The 17101-nt window shown below is 51.7% G+C and overlaps 2 protein-coding genes across 3 annotated transcripts in view; one reads left to right on the forward strand and one right to left on the reverse strand.

Moving 5' to 3' along the window:
• FBXW4 (F-box and WD repeat domain containing 4) overlaps nucleotides 1–5434 on the forward strand; it is a 63329-nt gene extending 57895 nt beyond the window's left edge. Inside the window, 3 exon segments of the mRNA XM_059821215.1 lie at nucleotides 3984–4124; nucleotides 4297–4438; nucleotides 4690–5434. Coding sequence (XP_059677198.1) covers nucleotides 3984–4124; nucleotides 4297–4438; nucleotides 4690–4806 — 400 coding nt within the window. The 3' untranslated portion in view covers nucleotides 4807–5434.
• Nucleotides 5435–8219: 2785 nt separating this feature from the next.
• DPCD (deleted in primary ciliary dyskinesia homolog (mouse)) lies at nucleotides 8220–16769 on the reverse strand. Of its 2 annotated transcripts, XM_059821061.1 has the most exons (7): nucleotides 16703–16769; nucleotides 16393–16473; nucleotides 15598–15722; nucleotides 14633–14766; nucleotides 11825–11831; nucleotides 9509–9568; nucleotides 8220–8358 (listed from the first exon to the last, which is right to left on the reverse strand). In XM_059821061.1, the coding sequence occupies exons 1-7, from the start codon at nucleotides 16764–16766 to the stop codon at nucleotides 8254–8256; spliced, it is 576 nt and encodes a 191-aa protein (XP_059677044.1). In that variant the 5' UTR covers nucleotides 16767–16769; the 3' UTR covers nucleotides 8220–8253. The 2 variants fall into 2 exon arrangements, with proteins under 2 accessions (XP_059677044.1, XP_059677042.1); XM_059821059.1 differs by lacking the exon at nucleotides 11825–11831 and having other exon boundaries at nucleotides 9509–9611.
• Between the last annotated feature and the right edge of the window lie 332 nt (nucleotides 16770–17101).

Below are 17101 nucleotides of genomic sequence, written 5' to 3' on the forward strand. Positions count from 1 at the left end.
AGTGCTGAGGATCAGCTACCTGGTTTTTGGAAGGCGTTTGTTGCAGAGGGTGAAAAAGGGCCCACAAAGGAAAGGAGAAGGCTGTTCCCTGCTGCATTTGGCTGGTGCTGGTGATCTCTGCAAGCTGGTGAGAAACAAGGTTCAAGATAGCTGTCATATTTCTTTCTGTCCCTCATTGAGTAGATAACTTCTGCCCATGTAAGTTGTTAGAAAACCATCAGTGATGTGCTGGTGTATCTGCTTCTCTTCTGTTGCCTCTTGATGGGTTATCTTGATCCTTTATGGGTTATTAAGGATTAGCTGTGGGTCTTGCTTCTTAAGAAGTGGAAGCTGTTGAGGACTGGGGTTTGAGGGCAGGGAGTATTTGGAATAATGAAGACTGGATAATTTGTGGGCACTAACTTGTGATCCCAAGGCTGGGAGAGTTGTGGTGGCAGAGAGTTCCCTTCCCAGCATGGGCTCAAGCATGGCTGTGTATGCTGCAGGGATGCGGAGCTAGCCTGACGTGGTGGTAGCTGGTCCAGAGATACCGTAATCTGCTGAAAAACGGGAAAATATTAATCATGTTCTGCGCCTTTATCAATTTAAGTCTGCCTATGCCAGAACACTTAGGTCTTTTGGTTTGTGTGCCCAGTGCACAGTATAATTTTCCCCTGGTGTCAGATTATAAGTGCTTCACTGTAGCAACTAATGTGTTGTTTCTGTAAACTGCTACAAGGACTGCTGCTGTATGCAGGGGCTGGACCTCCCAGTTGGAAGCTGCCTTGGCTGACCTATTCTTGGGGCAGGAGAATTGAACTGATTAACATACTAGCAAAGCAAGGTTTGCTTTGCTGCAGTAACTTGCAAGTATCTGTGCTCCTTTTCTGCCTACAGAGAAAAGCTAATCCTTTTCTTTTCCTTTTTTTTTTTCCTTTTCTTTCTTTATTTGTTGCCTAGGCTGGAAAGGGAAGTAGAGGGAGGAAGGCAGGTGTGACTCTGCTGGGATGCTTGGGTACCACTGCAGTGAGGTGTGAAGGCATGGAGAAACACTAGGAGCAAGGCACCTGGGTGCTCGGTGCTGCCCAGGAGGCTCTGAAAGCAGGAATCCAGACTCTATGGTTTCTCCTGTCCCTTTGACGCTGAAACTTTTCACTTGGAGACATCACCAGGCTGCCATTAAAAATTGCTGCCTTCTTGCAGCACTACAGACTGAGGTCTGGTCTGGGAGATGGAAGACAAGCTTTAGTGTGGCCAGGCTTGCCCTGGGTGTGATGGGTGCTTTTTCAGAGGTGGGAGGTTGTGAGAAGATCTGCTGTGACCTGTTTCAAGCACCTGAGAGGAGCAATAGGGCTGGTCCCAGTGAGTGAAAGACGCCTGGATGTGCTTCTGTGTCCTGCTACCTTTCTTCAGTACAGTGCTTGTCTCTCCCTGAGCTCTGTTAGCCCTTTACATATTAAAGGTGTATTAGCAGGGAAAATGGTGGAGAGGAAATAACACAAACAGGCTTCAGCTAGCTAGCAGGAGATGTGCTGCTGGGCTGCATGGCCCATGTGCAGCTGCCCATCCTGGTTTCCACTCCTGAAGTGCCACATGCTCAGACCACCAGTCCAGGGGCTACCCTGCAAAACCAAAAAAAAAAAAAAAAAGCAGTAGCATGCAGAAGTGGGGAGAGAGGGGTCTGAGCTGCTGGTGCTACTTAGGGCTCGCTGAGATAGCTCATCTCCTGTAACTCCCTGCTCCTGCCTGAGCAACTGGCAGAGGACTCTGCAGGTTCAGCAGTCTGGTCCCTTATGCATCTCACAGGTAGTGCAAGGGTTCTTGTTTGGGAGAACAGCTGACTCCTCCTCATACCTCTGTTGTACGTCTTACAATTCTGGGCCACACATATAATTTGTATGATGAAGAAGGTTTTATGGAAGCCTTGAAGGGTTGTGTGCACGTCCATCTGTCCTGCTGGCTTTGCAGAATGGCAGATGGAGGGGATCTGTGTGCTTGGAGGGGCAGGGGTGTGCCAGAGTTCAGAGATGCCCACCCATGTCTCACCCCATGGTGGAGCTGAGGACTCATCTGCCTCAGCCAAACCCCACAGCTCTTGCTCCCAGTATTCAAACTGCAAATACTTCAACCTCTCGACCTGCACACAGGTGCAGAGTTGCTGCTGGGTTGTTTTGCAAGTAACCTTCCAAGGGTTAATGTATTGTGAGAAGGTTGCAAAGGGCTGAAGCCTGGAATCCCCTCGATCCCTTGCCTGGAGAAACACAAAGTCCAATAAGCCAGCACCCCTGGATTCGTGTTGGGGGGGATTAATTCATGCACTTGATGTTAAAGCTTGTCCGAGAGGTTTGCACGGGGGGGCCATCGCTAGGGCTGGTTGGCCTCTCTAAATGGTTGCTAGGGCCCTGGCATCAAGGGCCAATGTAGCTGCCCACAGCCACGGTCACGGAGGGAATTACACAGCCACAAAGAAATTGTTATTCTACATAATCTGCTCTTTGGAGAGTGACTGTGGGGAAACAGGCTGGCCCCAGCATGCCGCCAGCTCTGTGATCATAGAAGCGTGCTGGCTGCAAAGATCGGCCAGGGCTCGCCTTCTGATCTGGGGACACCAGGGCTCGAGGCGCTAATCTGCTTTATCAGCGATTTCTGTCTCCTGACACAAAGGTGTTTACTTGTTTTAACATCTCCTGGGACTCTATTTCTCCTTTTGTGTGGTCTTTATCCCCCGACGAGGGCTTTAGCCCAGATTACAGATAGAATTAAGGCATTTGGCGATGTGCCTCAGAACTGTGTGGTGCTGGATCAAGGAGCAGAAAGTAACAAAATAATGGGGGGAGATGCTGAGAGTGACCCCACTGTGGGATCTGTGCTGTTGGCTTTCAGGACTGCTTCATTGTCCTGAGAACCAAGAGTCTGTTGGAGAGGGGTGGCTGTGCAGCAGGGTTTGAAAAGCAGGTGTTTCAAGGTTTATTGTGTCCAGCATTTTTGATTTAGAGGGTGTGAGGAGGAGTAGGAAGAAAAGGAGGGTTTGCAATAGTGGCCATTTCAAGCAGCTGGGCAGATTGTCTCCTCTATTCCCAGGAGTCTGCCATGGCTGGATGTTCCTGGCTGCTGGGGTTGGTGGAGTGATACTGGGGATGGGCTGTGCCTGATGCAATTTCATATGACCCAGGGAAGGGGCTCAAGCTCCTTCTTACAGTCTGGCAGGGTGGGCCCTCACCAGGCACCATCCACCTGGTGAGCTGCTGGTTCTGCACATGAACAAGCAGCTGAGTGATACAGCCACAAAGCATCTGGCTTAGAGCTTTGTGGAGATCTTGCTTTTGCTCTTTCACAGCAAGCAAGGAATTAAAAAGGAGGAAGGGGTCAAAAAAACCCCAAACAACAAACTAGCCTTTGGAAAGTCATTTCCAGAGCAGCCCTGGGGTGGTTGCTCTTGACCTGTCATATTCAGCCCCAGATACAGTGTTTGCAGTATGCAGTGTAACTGGAGGGGGTTGAAGAAAGCAGCCATGGCAGACTGGGTCAGGAGAGTCTGATTTGCCTGTGGATCTGAGCTGTGTGCCAAAGATATGGGGAAATACCCTAGTGGGCAGTGTTTTGAAGGATGGAATCTGGGATGGGATTGAGCAGGTAAGTGTCTTTTGCAGATTATCTGGAGTTTGACTAAGTTGAGAATTGTCTCCCATGGAAATGGAGCCCCATCATTCAGAGTACTGGTCACTTCTCCCAAGGAAAATGATCCCGTTCTGCTGGGGGTCAGTTGTGCCTGTTCCTTGGCTCTTCCTTTTACAGCTGTGACTCCTGCTGGTCACCCTCCATGACAGTTAGTGGCCCAACCAGTAGCAGAAGCTGGGGGAGGAAAACTGTGCGGGTTTTTGCATTCTGTTAAATTACAGAAATGAGATCTAGGAGACTTCTGTGACACCATCTCTTCTCTGGCCAGCTGAATTGGAAGGGTGCTCTGCTCTGAATGACTCTTCCCCTATTGTGTTTCATTGCAGTGGTCAGCTGTTGACCTGTTTAGGGACTGACTTCCACCGTGGAGCTGGAGTCCTTGATGTCTTCTACGAAACGCCCTCCCTTCTCCTTTCTTGTGGGTATGACACCTACATCCGCTACTGGGACATACGGACCAGCACCAGGTGAGCCTACCCTGCTGACATCTAGGGCCTGCATGAGGCTCCTGGGCTCTCCTTGTGCAGTGTCTGGGGACTCGCCTGCAGCTGAATTAGCTCCTTCAGGCAAATTGGGCCTCAGTTCCAGTGGTGGAGGAGTGGAGGCTCAGCCCCGCTCCCGTTTGTGTTGGCCTTGCAGGAAGTGCATCCAGGAGTGGGAAGAGCCCCATGACAGTGCCCTGTACTGCATAAGGAGTGATATGAACCATATGATTGCCAGCGGCTCTTCTTACTACGGCGTGGTGCGCCTCTGGGATAAGCGGCAGACTCGGTGCCTGCAGGTGAGGGCCAGCCAGAAGCAGGGCAGCAGCAGAGTTTGAGTGGTTCGCTGGCAGCCCAATGACCGTGTCTCTTTAGAAGAAAAGAGAGGGGCTGCTGGGCTGTCTTTTGGGGTGAGCCCACCATGGGGAACCTAACCTATACGCAGGGAAAAGCCTGCTTTGCTCAGGCATCTCAGCCTTTGGATCTGTAACACTGGTTGGGATCTTTGGGCTGACCTCTTTGAAAAGTTGATTCTCCTATTTTCTTGCAGAGCTTTCACCTGTCTTCACCCACCAGCAGCCCAGTGTACTGCCTCCGTTTCAGTACCACCCATCTGTACGCTGCCCTGGCATCAGCCCTGTACGTCCTAGACTTCACGGCCCCATGAAGGGCACCACAGCTGCTTCTGGTCACCCCAACTCAGCAGAGTTGACACTTGGCTCAGGGAATCGCAGGGCAGGAGAGGTGAGAATGGCCCCCAAGGCTTCTGAAGGGATTTTTTGCCTGCCAGAAAGCTACGTAGAAGAGTGCACAAAGGGCCAGACTTTCTCAACCTCACCTGCCTATTAGTGGAAATAAAGGCTGACTGTCCTTTAGCCTTTTTATTTTGTGCAAGTCAGGGTTTGTTTTATTAACTGTTCTTTTTTCTTTTTTTTTTTCTTTTATGGATACAGCATTTGAGGGCATCCCGGCTCAACTTGCCCCTATCAGCTGTATGTGCTGGTCAGGTTGAGATCAGCCAAGCTCTGAGCCATGTGAAGCAAGTCTAGGCTGTGTGTGGGGTGGACTGACTTGGTGGAAGGGAAAGGTGCCTGGAGCAGGGCCCACCTTTCACCTGCGCTTGCTCTTCTGATAGCTGCTTGTGTTGTCCTTCACAGCCAACAGCAAGAATTGAGCTAAAAGGCAGAGCCAGCCCTGCTTTCAGTGTATGCCTCCCCAGGCTGGCTGTCAGGTCGGGCTGTGCACTTGGCAGGGCTGAAACAGTCGCGTTTTGCTAAATAAAACTCTGATGGGAAACAAAAGAGACTGTATGGTTTTGTTTCAAGTTCCAAAGGGGCTGTGATGTTACCTGCTGATCGCAGAGGCCTGGCTGGGTGGAGGAGGTTGGGTCTATTTTCAGATGCTGTCTACATGTTTATTAGATCTCTCTCCCTGGCTAGACCCTGTGACACTGCTGTGTTGAAGGCAGGTCCTGGGATATTGGATCTCATGTCACTTGTTTCAACAAGAAATCAAGAAGTAGGATCTGCAATTTGCTTGCTGCCTGCATAATGAAGCAGTAAACTGGACTAGTGCAAACACCAAGGCCTTGGTGTGATTTACTGGGATCCTGCAAGCACATCTAAGTGGGCTCTGCTCCTTTTTGTGTCAGCCCTTCTGAACTCCAGCTGGGTCTCGGAACAACCATAGCTTTCAGCGTGCTCTGTGCTGTCTGGATGAATGTGGATGGTCTATGGATGAATGTGCTGTGGGAGAATGCAGCAGTGTCTGTGGTCTGGTCCTCCTTGGGGAAGGAGGTGCATGAACCCTACTTGGCTGTGAGTTTGGGTATGCTGGATGGGTAGAGGAGAGGTTTTGTATCACAAACCGAGAGCACTTCTAGGGCAAAGCATGCAGCATGGTCCTTTGTTAGAACTTAATAGGTAATTTCCACTATCAAGAGGCTGCTCTTCCCTTGTGATGCACAAAAATTGGAAGAGGATGTTTGGTGGAGCCCTTGCCTGAGCAGGGCTGGAGCGAAACCACCCAGCTCCTCACCTGCTTGAAAGCAGCCCTCCATGCCCAGTGGATGTGAGACAGCAGGTCAGGGTGTAAAGTAATTTAAAAGCATGCCTTTGCTGCAAGATCACATCTCACAAGGATCTTTTCAGCACAGCTCCCTGTCACAGTTCCTGATCTGTGCCTGTTCCTCTGCTGCCACTCCTGCCTGCTTGCTGCCAGCTCCCTTGTAGCTACCATGATGCTACGTATTCTCCTTGTGTAAGTGGCAGTTGATGTCTAAGTGCCCCAAGCAATGATCTGCTGCTTCAAAAAGAAGCCATGGCTGGAACAATCTTGCATCAGCTCAAAGCTGTAGATCCCAAAGACTGCTAGCCCAAGATAATGATTCTGAGGGACCTATGGGTTATTGGTAACACTGAGCTGTTGCTGAAAAGATGGTGCTTTGCATCAGAGGTTGCTAAATACTGCTGCTGTATTGCTTGGAGCACTTTGGGCTCTGCATGTGAGGTAAGTGATTAGGCATGAGATAGAAGACCAGAGAGAGAGAGCTGGCAGAGCTTGGGAATGGGGGAGGTCTGGTTTTTCTCAGGTCCTGTAATGAAACTGGGAGGGAGGGGTGGAGATATTAAATGTCTTTGGCAGTGTCCCCAAGGAGAGGCTGTGAAGGAACTGGAGTAACTGTGGGGTGGGAGGAGAGGTTCTTTATTGCCCTGGGACTTGGGCAAGGCCCAGAGTGGGAATGAGCATGTCAGCTGAGCAGGTGAACAAATATCACTGGTGCAGGCGATGAATCCTGTGACAGCCCTTCCTGCAACACTGCTGCTGCCAGTCCCTTTCTGCAGCCCATGTTGGTGGGTCCTGCACTCTTGTAGCTGCTTTTAGGTTCTTCCTGGCTGAAGCCTGGAGCAGAGCTGCAGCCCCGTGGTGGTGCCAGCACTGGTGGGTAGAAGGCTGCACCCTTGCATCTCAGGTGACTTTGGGGAATGGGGAAGCTGGAGATGGAGCTGGCTCACTGGCTGTGAGCTCTGTCAGCTGATGGTGCCTCCATTGTCTTGGGAGGACTACGCAGGTGGGTCCTGGAGCCACCCAGCAGTGAGGCTCTAACTGGGGATGCCACCTGGGCTCTAAGGAGTTTTCATGGTTTGAAAGCAGTCTTCATCAGGGGAGTTATGCTGGGGACCTGTGACCTGCTCACTTCAAAGTAGTGTTTGTTTGGGTAGGAGCTGTTCAAAATATGAACCGGGATGGCAGGAGACACAGTAATCTAAGCACAGCGATGGTTGGTGCAGGGTGGAGACAGGAGCTGTTCGGACGGTGAGTTGCTAAAGCAGCACTGCTGGGGTTGTCCCTGTGCATGGGGTGCTGTCTGTGCAGCGAGGTTTGTGATGGGCCATGTTTGTGCCCTCTCGGAAGGGGTGTGCTACTGCTGTTCCTGAGCTGGCCAGCGGCCCATGTCATCACTTTCCCCTCCATGCCATGCAAATGAAGGTGGCTGCATTTCGGTTCCTGCGCTCTGCACAGCTGCCTGTGTTCTGCATGTCACGTTGTGCATGGCTGGCGGTAAGGAAGCAGTCCTCCTTCACCTTACTTCACAGGCTGTGCCCATTCAGGTCTAAGCATTGATGCAGTTTGCAGAGATACCAGAGTTGCCAAACCACCCTTCTAACTGCATAGAGGACCATGCACAACAGCACAGGAGGGGAGTGGCTTCCAAGCACATCCCCGGCAGGTAAGGGGTGCAAGGAAAGGGTTCTTGTTTTCTAGATGTTACTGCCTTCAGCGAGGGTTGGCAGACAGAGGGAATTCCCGAGGGGAACTACCCAGCTTTCATGTCGATTCTGCTCATGGAGGATGGAGAGAGGGATGTGGCTGTGGCGCACTTCCTTTGCACGCTGCAGCTTCCCACAACTCATAGAAGGATCATTAATGTCTGTGTAAATCAGCAAACCAGGCAGTAAAGAGATCAACCACCCTGCCGTCTCCCTGGGCCTGCAAAGATTCCTCCAAACGACTCTGTTAACAACATGACTAATTTTTATTAGAAAAGGCAAAATAAATACCATGAAGCCTTGCCAGAGAGCTGCCCCCACCTCAGCCTCTTAGCAGCCATTGCCTACTGGGTCTTACAATCGCCATCCCCATTGTTTGCTGCCTTTATCTTCTTCAGCTCCTTCTGCAGCTGCTCTTCTGCAGCCAGGATCTCCTTCGGCTTCTGGTACTGTAGGACAGAAAGAAATGCCCTTAGCACTCCTGTCCAACCTCTGCTCCAAGCAGACGAACTGGGGCCGGGTGCTACCAGTGCAGATGGGGCCCTCCTGCCACGGGAGGCCTTTCTGTTACCAGCTACTTCCAAAGCCTGTTTGGAGAGGTGGTGCCATCACACTAGGGACATTTGCTAAGATCTAGAGTGTCTTTTACAGTGCAAGTAAAACTTTCCAGTTGGATGTGGAGTCCTGGACCCCACCAACCCCTCTGGAATATCCTGTGTCATGTAGATCCCTGGTGTGCTTGCTGATTGTATGCTCACATGTGTGTGTGAGAGAGAGAGAGAAAGATACAGATACATAAAACGTGTTTTTTAAAAGGCAGACAGAAGTAAGAGTTGCAGTTCCTCTATCCATGCCTCAGAGCCCTCTCACCCAGCTGCAGTTTAGTTGTGGATGCAGGTGCTTTTTGGCAAGGGTTTGGCCCATAGCAAACAAGCTCAGAAGGATTCAAGGTGCTTACCTTGGCCTATTTCCTCTGCACGTGCACCCCTAGCTCTGCTGCAAGGTTTCCCTCAGAGGGGATGCTCTCTGGATAGCCGAGCTCTACATTTAAGAAGATGAGCACCTGCTGCTCAAAAGCATCTGTCTGCCTCTGTCTGCTCCTTGCAACAATAGGCAAGTGCCCATTTTGCTAGTGTCTCACTTCCACCATGCATGTGGAAGTGTGTTCCCTCTGGCACAAACCAGCAGGTGATGTTTGTTTTTTTTTTAAGACTGCGAGATCTCCATCTGCAGCAGGTCCTTGGACTCTTAACATTTATTCTCTGAGGCAAGAGAAACTTGCTGTCACTGAGAGTGGAGTCTTGCTCAGGCCTAAGGGAGGGGACACATGGAAAACAGGGCACGACAGACACTCTTCCACCTGCAAGTAACCTTGAGAAGCAAGCAGGGACCCTCCTGTGGTGTGGGCTGTCCTGGCTAGTGTCAGCATGCCCAGTGTAATCTGAAACTCCCACCAACTGTGTGACAGAGAAGGGGGCTCATCAGTGACCCTCAGCAGATCTCCCTGCTCTGCCTCATTTCCCCACGTGTAAGAATTTTAACTTCTTTGCGGACATAAAGAGAAGAGCAAAGTGCTGTTCTGCGTGGCTAAAACCTCACCGTGATGATTAGGGTGTTGTTGGCATGGGTGAAGCTCAGGGCAGCTGCATCCAAGGGGAGCTGGTATCGGTCCAGGTCAGGAATAGAGAACTTTTTGTAGTACCTACAAATGAGAGAGGAGACAGAAGTGAGGAAGGTGGGGTTCCTATTCCCCTGCTAGCAATGCTGAGCTATGGAATGCTGTTCTACAAGGTGTAGATGAGTACAACAGACCGCTCAGGGTTGGCAGGAGGACCCTATGCCATGCTGTGTGCTTGCTGATGCCCCCAGGCTTGGCAGGAGCACTGGAAACAAACCTCCAAACTGGAAATCGGAGCTGGTGAAATCCTGAAGGGCTTTGGTGTGTGAGACCAGGCTTGGTCCCTCCAGCTTCCCTTTCAGTAGTTCCAGACATGGTTAGGGACAGACTACTCAGCCCTGCCAAGAGGTGTCCCTTGTCTTTGTCCCTGCTCATGGCCTCTCATTCCCTCTAAGTACCAGCTTCCATTAGCTCTTGTCAAAACAGCTATCAAAGCCCTTGTACCCTGTGACATACTTTCCTGAGTGATGCACCATTTTGTGTTGCAATTCTTCCTAAACCCATCTTTTCGGCCTCTTGCTGTGCTTCCTAGGTCAATTCCTGGTGGCATGGCGCTGCTCAGGCATACCCCTAGGCACAGAGCTCCAGGTGTAGCTGCCCACAGTCACCTGAGCCTCCGCTCTGCAGCGTTTCCATGCAGCCCCCATGGTGGCTGTGGTGCTCCTCTGCACTCCCAGCTCCCCTAGCTGTCCTCTCCCTGGTCTCTATCCCAGTTTCCCCACCACCACTCACATCCAAGCAGAGGACAGAGAGGTTTTTGCCAGCTCCCTATCCAGCCTGTGCCTCTGCATGGACCAAACATTAGGCTTTGCTCAATAGGAAGGAAAAGGGATATGTTTCAGGTATAACTGGAGCAGTTATAAGCTGTCTAGGCAGCTAAGAGACTTCCTAAGACTTTGGGACCAGAACCTTGTAGACCTGTGTATGTTTGCCTGAGACCCTTCTTCCTTGGCATGGCTTGCCCTGTATCTGCTGCTTCTCTCTGAGGCTGCACCAAATACGTTAGCTGGTAGTCCTATGCCTGTGCAGAGGCATGGTTGGGCTCTTAATCTCTTCCAGCACTCTCGTGGGTAATCCTCCCCAAGGACCTGGCCTGTAGCTGGTACTGAGGCGCCCAGAGCAGAGCTGGAACAGGCAGCAGCTGCTGTCATGCCATGAGGGGTTCTTATCCACTCAGCTGGCTGTGTATGAGGCTTGGCCTCTCTAGCTACCTCTGCCCAAATTGCAGTTTATTTTCCAAGTCATGGTGAAAACAGCTACAAAGGGCAAATGGCTCTCCTGGTGCAGTGGGAGGAATGTACACAGCTTGTTACCGCAGGGCTCAAACCGTTCTGTGTTGTCACTGCTGTCGGTATTTGGAAAAGGTGGCAGACATGGATAATAAGGGAGATGTCAAAGGTTAAACAGCAGAGATTAGATGAACACAAAGACATGTTAAGGAAGTGTTAACTTCTTACCGATTAGACAAAAAAAAAAAGCAGTACACAGAAAAAACCCACTGTTTCAAAGGGCCTTGGGAGTCATCAATGAAACAGCAGCATTCTGCTGCTCCAGGACTAAGGAGAAGGGGAAAAGAATGGCTTTGGCTGGCCTCAAACTAAAATCTGTGACAAGATCAAAGGAAACTAGATCTGCCTGGCCACCCCCTCCTCCTCCTAACATTACCACTGCCTCTCGCTACAATAATTGAATCAGGTTTGGCCTTTGGGGAGGTGGCTTTCTGGGTTTGTTTTTGGAGTTTAGTTTAATGGATTTATTTTACAGCAAGAGGTTTTAAGCAAATCCCACTTGAGCAGACCTTGCCGTGGCCAGAGGGAACGGGAGTGACTGGTGGAAGTGAAGAGCTCCTGTCTGGGCTGCGGAGGTAGCTGATGGGCGGTTACCCCTGTTGAGGCAGGCGGATTCTCTGCCCTCGCCTCTCACCCCATGGCCAAGGGCAGTACTGCACTCAGCCTGGGTCCTGGCCCGAGATCCACAGTGAGTATGTGAAGTCACTTCTTATTTTCCTACTGGAAACCCACTTTTTGTCAGCCTGCAGGGAAAACTGCTACTGGTATGCTGAGAATTTAAAGCCGAGCTACTCAGTAGTGACTTGGCAACCCATCCCATTGCTTGTGCCTCTGGCTGGCGGTCAGCACAGTTCTGCTGCTCAGGAGCAGTGTGGCTGACTTCCAAGGGCTGGAGAGGCTCCGAGGCTTCCTTTCTCTCCCATAGTGATGCACACCCTCTCTGTGGACATCATGTCTTTGTTGCTATCTTGGAATTAGTTGCTGAGTGGTGCCTTGCCCTGGCCGAGACCCAGGAGAAATGATACAAGATATCCTGGAGCCTGTACTAAGTGTTCTGGTGCTGGAGTCTGTCCCTGCTCTTTACTGACAGCAAAATCGTTCTTGTCCCCAGTGAGGAGACTTTCAGCTTTAATTCCAAAAGTCCTTAACTTTTATATGCAGGCCATGAGCTGCTGTCAGGTCCTTTAACTATCTCTAGTCTATGAGTGTGTAGGCATAGACTGCTTGTGGGGGGACTCTACTGTTTTCCTGAGGATGGAACAAAAAAAAGCGTGAACTGAAGTGAAGCCTCAGTGGTACATTATAACCTTACAGCACCCAAGCAGGCAAGGAAGTTCCCACATACACACTACTATCCACAGAATCACTAAGGTTGGAAAAGACCTGTAAGATCATCAAGTCCAACCATCAGCCAACACCACCATGCCCATTAAACCATGTCCTGCAATGCCACATCCACATGTTCCTTGAACACCTCCAGTGATGGAGACTCCACCACTTCCCTGGGCAGCTTATTCCAGTGTTTCACCACTCTCTCAGTAAAGAAATTTTTCCTAATATCCAGCCTGAACCTCCCCTGGTGCAACCTGAGGCCATTTCCTCTTGTCCTGTCACTAGTCACTTGGGAGAAGAGGCCAACACCCACCTCTCTGCAACCCCCTTTCAGGTAATTGTAGAAAGCGATGAGGTCTCCCCTCAGCCTCCTCTTCTCCAGACTGAACAACCCCAGCTCCCTCAGCTGCTCCTCATAAGACTTGTGCTCCAGACTCCTCACCAGCTTCGTCGCCCTTCTCTGGACACGCTCCAGCACCTCAATGTCCTTCTTGTAGTGAGGGCCCCAAAACTGAACACAGTATTCGAGATGCGGCCTCACCAGCACCGAGTACGGGGGCACAATCACTTCCCTACTCCTGCTGGCCACACTATTCCTGATACAGGCCAGGATGCTGTTGGCCTTCTTGGCCACCTGGGCACACTGCTGGCTCATGTTCAGCCGGCTGTCAATCAACATCCCCAGGTCCTTTTCCAGCCACTCATCCCCAAGCCTGTAGCGCTGCATGGGGTTGTTGTGGCCAAAGTGCAGGACCTGGTACTTGGCCTTGTTGAACCTCATACAATTGGTCTCAACCCATCGATCCAGCCTGTCCAGATCCCTCTGCAGAGCCTTCCTACCCTCGAGCAGATCAACACTCCCACCCAACGTGGTGTCGTCTGCAAACTTGCTGAGGGAGCACTCAATCCCCTCATCTAGATCATCGATAAATATATTAAATAAGACCGGTCCCAAAACTGAGCCCTGGGGGACTCCGCTTGTGACCGGCCGACAACTGGATTTCACTCTATTCACCATGACTCTATTAGTAGGATTGGGAGTAGATAAGCCTGCCTGTGATAGACAGGGGTTGGACTTAGGCTCACATATTCCTTTCCTAGCCTAGCTCCACGAGTACCCACAGGTGGCTGACGGGAATCTCATTCATCTTTGCTACATAGGTCTCCCTACTAAATGGCTACTCTTCTCCTGTGAATCCCTGTGTGTGGATTCAGGCCAGCATTTTTCTGTATTAGAGCTGTAATTGCTTGCTGCTTCCATGGGGCAGACTCCCCCTTCCTCCTGTCTAGCCGCCTCTTGCTTTTGAGAGTCCAGGTGTGCTCGGGTGCAGAACTCAAACATCCCCTTGCCACGGGCTCTGATGTGGTAAAGCCTTGCCTGAAGACTTGCAGGTTTTGCCATCTGAAAGGCGTTAGCAGCCAAAGTGGAGCAGTTCTTTGCCAACAGCACCACCTACAGCCAGCCACAAAGAGCGGCTTAAAGAGGGCAGGGGGGCAGATTGGGAAACCGTGGGGTTGTTTTTACCCATGAATCTGATCCTTCTGTGTTCTGCAGCAACGCCGGGGAGGGAAGGCAAGCAGAGGGCAGCCTTCCCAGCTTTCCATACCGGTGTATTATCCCAGCTTGTAAATAGCTTTCACTTATCTTCCAATATCCTCCCTTGTTCTCCTAATACTCACTCATTGCTGTCTCTTCCCAATACTACTGTTCATCCTGTCTTATCTCACTGAGGCTGTAAATGCTCTGGGGCACAGTGTGTCTCTCATTCCATGAGAGAGGCCATGTAATGACACAGTATAAGATGATGCTTAAAAGCCTTTTCTTTTTTTTTCCCCCTCCCATCTCAAACTTCTTTTGGCAGAATACTGTGGTGCTTCCTTTCTAGATTCAGTCTGCCTTTTTTTCTCGCTACCTCCAGATCATATCATTGGCATTGTGACTACAAGACAGGTTTACACAGGGAGATCTGTCTGCCTGGGTGCCCAAGACTTTGCTGTACCTGTTGAATCCTGCAGCTCCATGCATTCTGAGATACAATGACTAGATCAAAGTATCGTGTCAGGGGGAGAGGATGGGATGCTCTAGCTTCAAAAGGTCTGCAGGGGTCTTTCTTACTTTTTCTAAGGGAGCGACATTTGACAGGGAAAGTACAGAGCAAACACCATGCTATTGGAACTGTAAGATAGGTTTGCAAAGGCCAGCACAGAGCTTGAGGGGCTCTACCATAAACATGTCTGGGGCAGTTGGGAATGGAAACCGGACAGGTGGAGAAATGCAGCTGTGAGGTGTGGCTCCTCAGCCCTTGCACACTAGGGATAGAAGGCAAGAAAGGACAATCACTAGCCCTGTGCAATCACTAGCCCGCCCTCTGTGCTAGCCCACCCCGAGGGACCATCAGCACCAGCAGTGCTGTTCTTACTGACTTCTTGTTGGTGGTCCGGATGACACAGCAGCGCTGCTCCTTCTCCACAGAGACGCTGTAGACCTCCTTGGGGTAGGGCAGGTTACGGATCCGCCACTGGAAGCTGGTCAGTGTATCCTTCCTCATGAAGACAGGCTACAGCAAACAAGTACCTTTAGCAAGGCCCCTCTAGCTGTCTCCTCTACTCCCTGTCCCTTTCTTCCATGAGGAGCCTCTTGAGGTAATACAGGGAGTAGCTCTTCTTTCACACTGGAGCATTAGGGAGTGACTCAAGAAAGTGCCTGAGCATCACTTCCCTAGAGCTAGCACTGCTCTGCCTTTACCCAGGGCACCGCCTGCCATGCTTGTAGGAGGCTGAAAGTGCTCAGCAAGGGAGCCTTGCAGGACAGGGTTACAGGGAAACCGGGCCTCTTCCTCACAGGCAACTGAATACTGAGCTCTGCCTACCCTAGGGACCTGCTGGATTCAGTCCCAGCTCAGCCCCAATTTGCTGTGCAGGGCTGTGCTTGTGTTTCAGGTTTGTAGAAAAGATGGCGAGAGACTAAAACCTCTGCCCCTTATGCTAGAGGGATGTGAAGATGAAACAGGCTGTGCTATGTTAAGAAGCAGCCTGCTATGCCCTGCCTGTGTCAGCCTTTCATTGTCATGGGCTCTGCTTTCCATCCCCTGACTTGTCCTGGCACTGGCCTTCTTTTCAGCCTGCTCTTTCGGAAGCCAGAATTGTAGCTGGCCAACACAGCACTACAGTTTCTCTACTTAAGGAAACTACAAATCTCTTGAAGACCCCAAAAGAACCTAAGTTTTCTTTCTACCCAGCCCTGCAGGTTTGGGACAATTTGTAGTAGAGTGCTGGGCAGGTTAAAGCTGTCTCTTGGGGCTGTGAGTGATCTGCAGTCTACCAACTACTGCTGTAAGCACAAGACTAGGTAGTTTTAGGTGCAGTTGCGCCTGCAGACCCTTACATACATTGGAGCTGCTTTCCTTTATGAGGTCTGATTCCAGTGGTCCCAGGAGCGGCGAGGTTGGCTCTCCCACTTCAACCTGCCACTTGCCGGAGCCCCCAAGTGTGTTCTTCTCCCGCCATTTTCTACCTGTGGAAGGGAAAAGAAGGGTTTTCACTATTCTGCTCTAAAAGAAGAACTCCAGCAAATGACTGCCAAAGCTGCCCAGCACACCGAGATGACAGGACGATACATATTTTAATGCCCATAATTTCCACTTTGGTGTGAGTGGATCTGTTAGCTGACCTATTCCTGAAGTCAGAAATTCTGTACCGGGTGCCTCTCTTTTTTGCTACTTGGTGCTGAAGCCATGGTGGGGTTGCAACAGGTGCCGTGCCGCAGCTGATGTGGTTTTAGACAAGAGCCATAACCGACACCTTGCTTGTTTGTGGTTGCAGAAGCCACCAAAAAGCATATTTCACCCCAGCATGTGGTACAGACTCAATGCAAGATGGCAATCCCATTTAGTCCGTCCAAGTCTCCTGTGACAGATGAGCTGTTTGGGAGAGATCCTGGGCTAAAACAAGGTCTGCTACGCCACAGAAGTCAGAGAGCCCTGGGCCCAAACTGAACCATACTTATGTCCCTGCAAAATTCAGCTACAGGCATGCTTATCTCCTAGAATATTTAGGGGCAATTTGTTCCTGACCAGGTGGTTCCTCTCAACACCCCAGTCCTGTGAATGCAGACCCGCTGCCATGCATGCCACAGTTCTGCCTTGACCCATGTCTGCTGGGGGCCAGCTGAGAGCACCACTTACTCACTAACTGACCCGTCTTCATTTCATACTCTTCGGCCATCTCCTTCCCATCCTCGAACAGGTAGTGGATCTTCCGCTTCCCTAGAGGCAAGGCAGGTGGTGAGGGTGCATAGGAATACACCTATCCCTGGGTATCTAGGGCCCCGTCCCGCTGTCTGGGGCCGTGTCCCAGTGTCCTTTGCTGGGGCCCTCTCCCGGGTGCAGGGCCCTCCCTGGGAGCGCTCCGTCCCCCCGCCCGCTCGCTTCAGGGTCACCCCAAAACACGTCGGGGGGGAAGGAGGGGGCTATCCCGCCTCGCCGCCGCGGTTACCGTCCTGCACCAGCGCTGTCTTGCTGGCAGCCCGCAGCCTCTCCAGCCAGCTCGGCACCGCCATGGCGGCCGGGCCCCGTCGCCACGGCAACGCGGACACTTCCGGCCGCCACCCGGAACCACTTCCCGCCGCCCCGGCCCCGGCCCCGGCCCCGGCCCGCAGGTGAGAGCGGCCCCGCGGCAGGGCCCTGCCTCCCCCCGACTCGCTCCCCGGCTGCGGGAAAGCCCCCGCGTCCCGTCTGGTTTAGGGGGGCCCTTCCCCTCCTCGGGGCTGGGGTCGTGGGGGCTCTGGCTGCTCCCCCCCGCTGGTGTGGGGGGTCTCGGCCCTCTCGCAAGCCCTCCTCAGGCCGGGGCGCGGGGAGGCTCCCGTCTTCCTTCCCTGGTCCTCGGTCCGCCCGG

Source organism: Gavia stellata, chromosome 9, assembly GCF_030936135.1.
Source record: "Gavia stellata isolate bGavSte3 chromosome 9, bGavSte3.hap2, whole genome shotgun sequence".
NCBI lineage: Eukaryota > Metazoa > Chordata > Aves > Gaviiformes > Gaviidae > Gavia > Gavia stellata.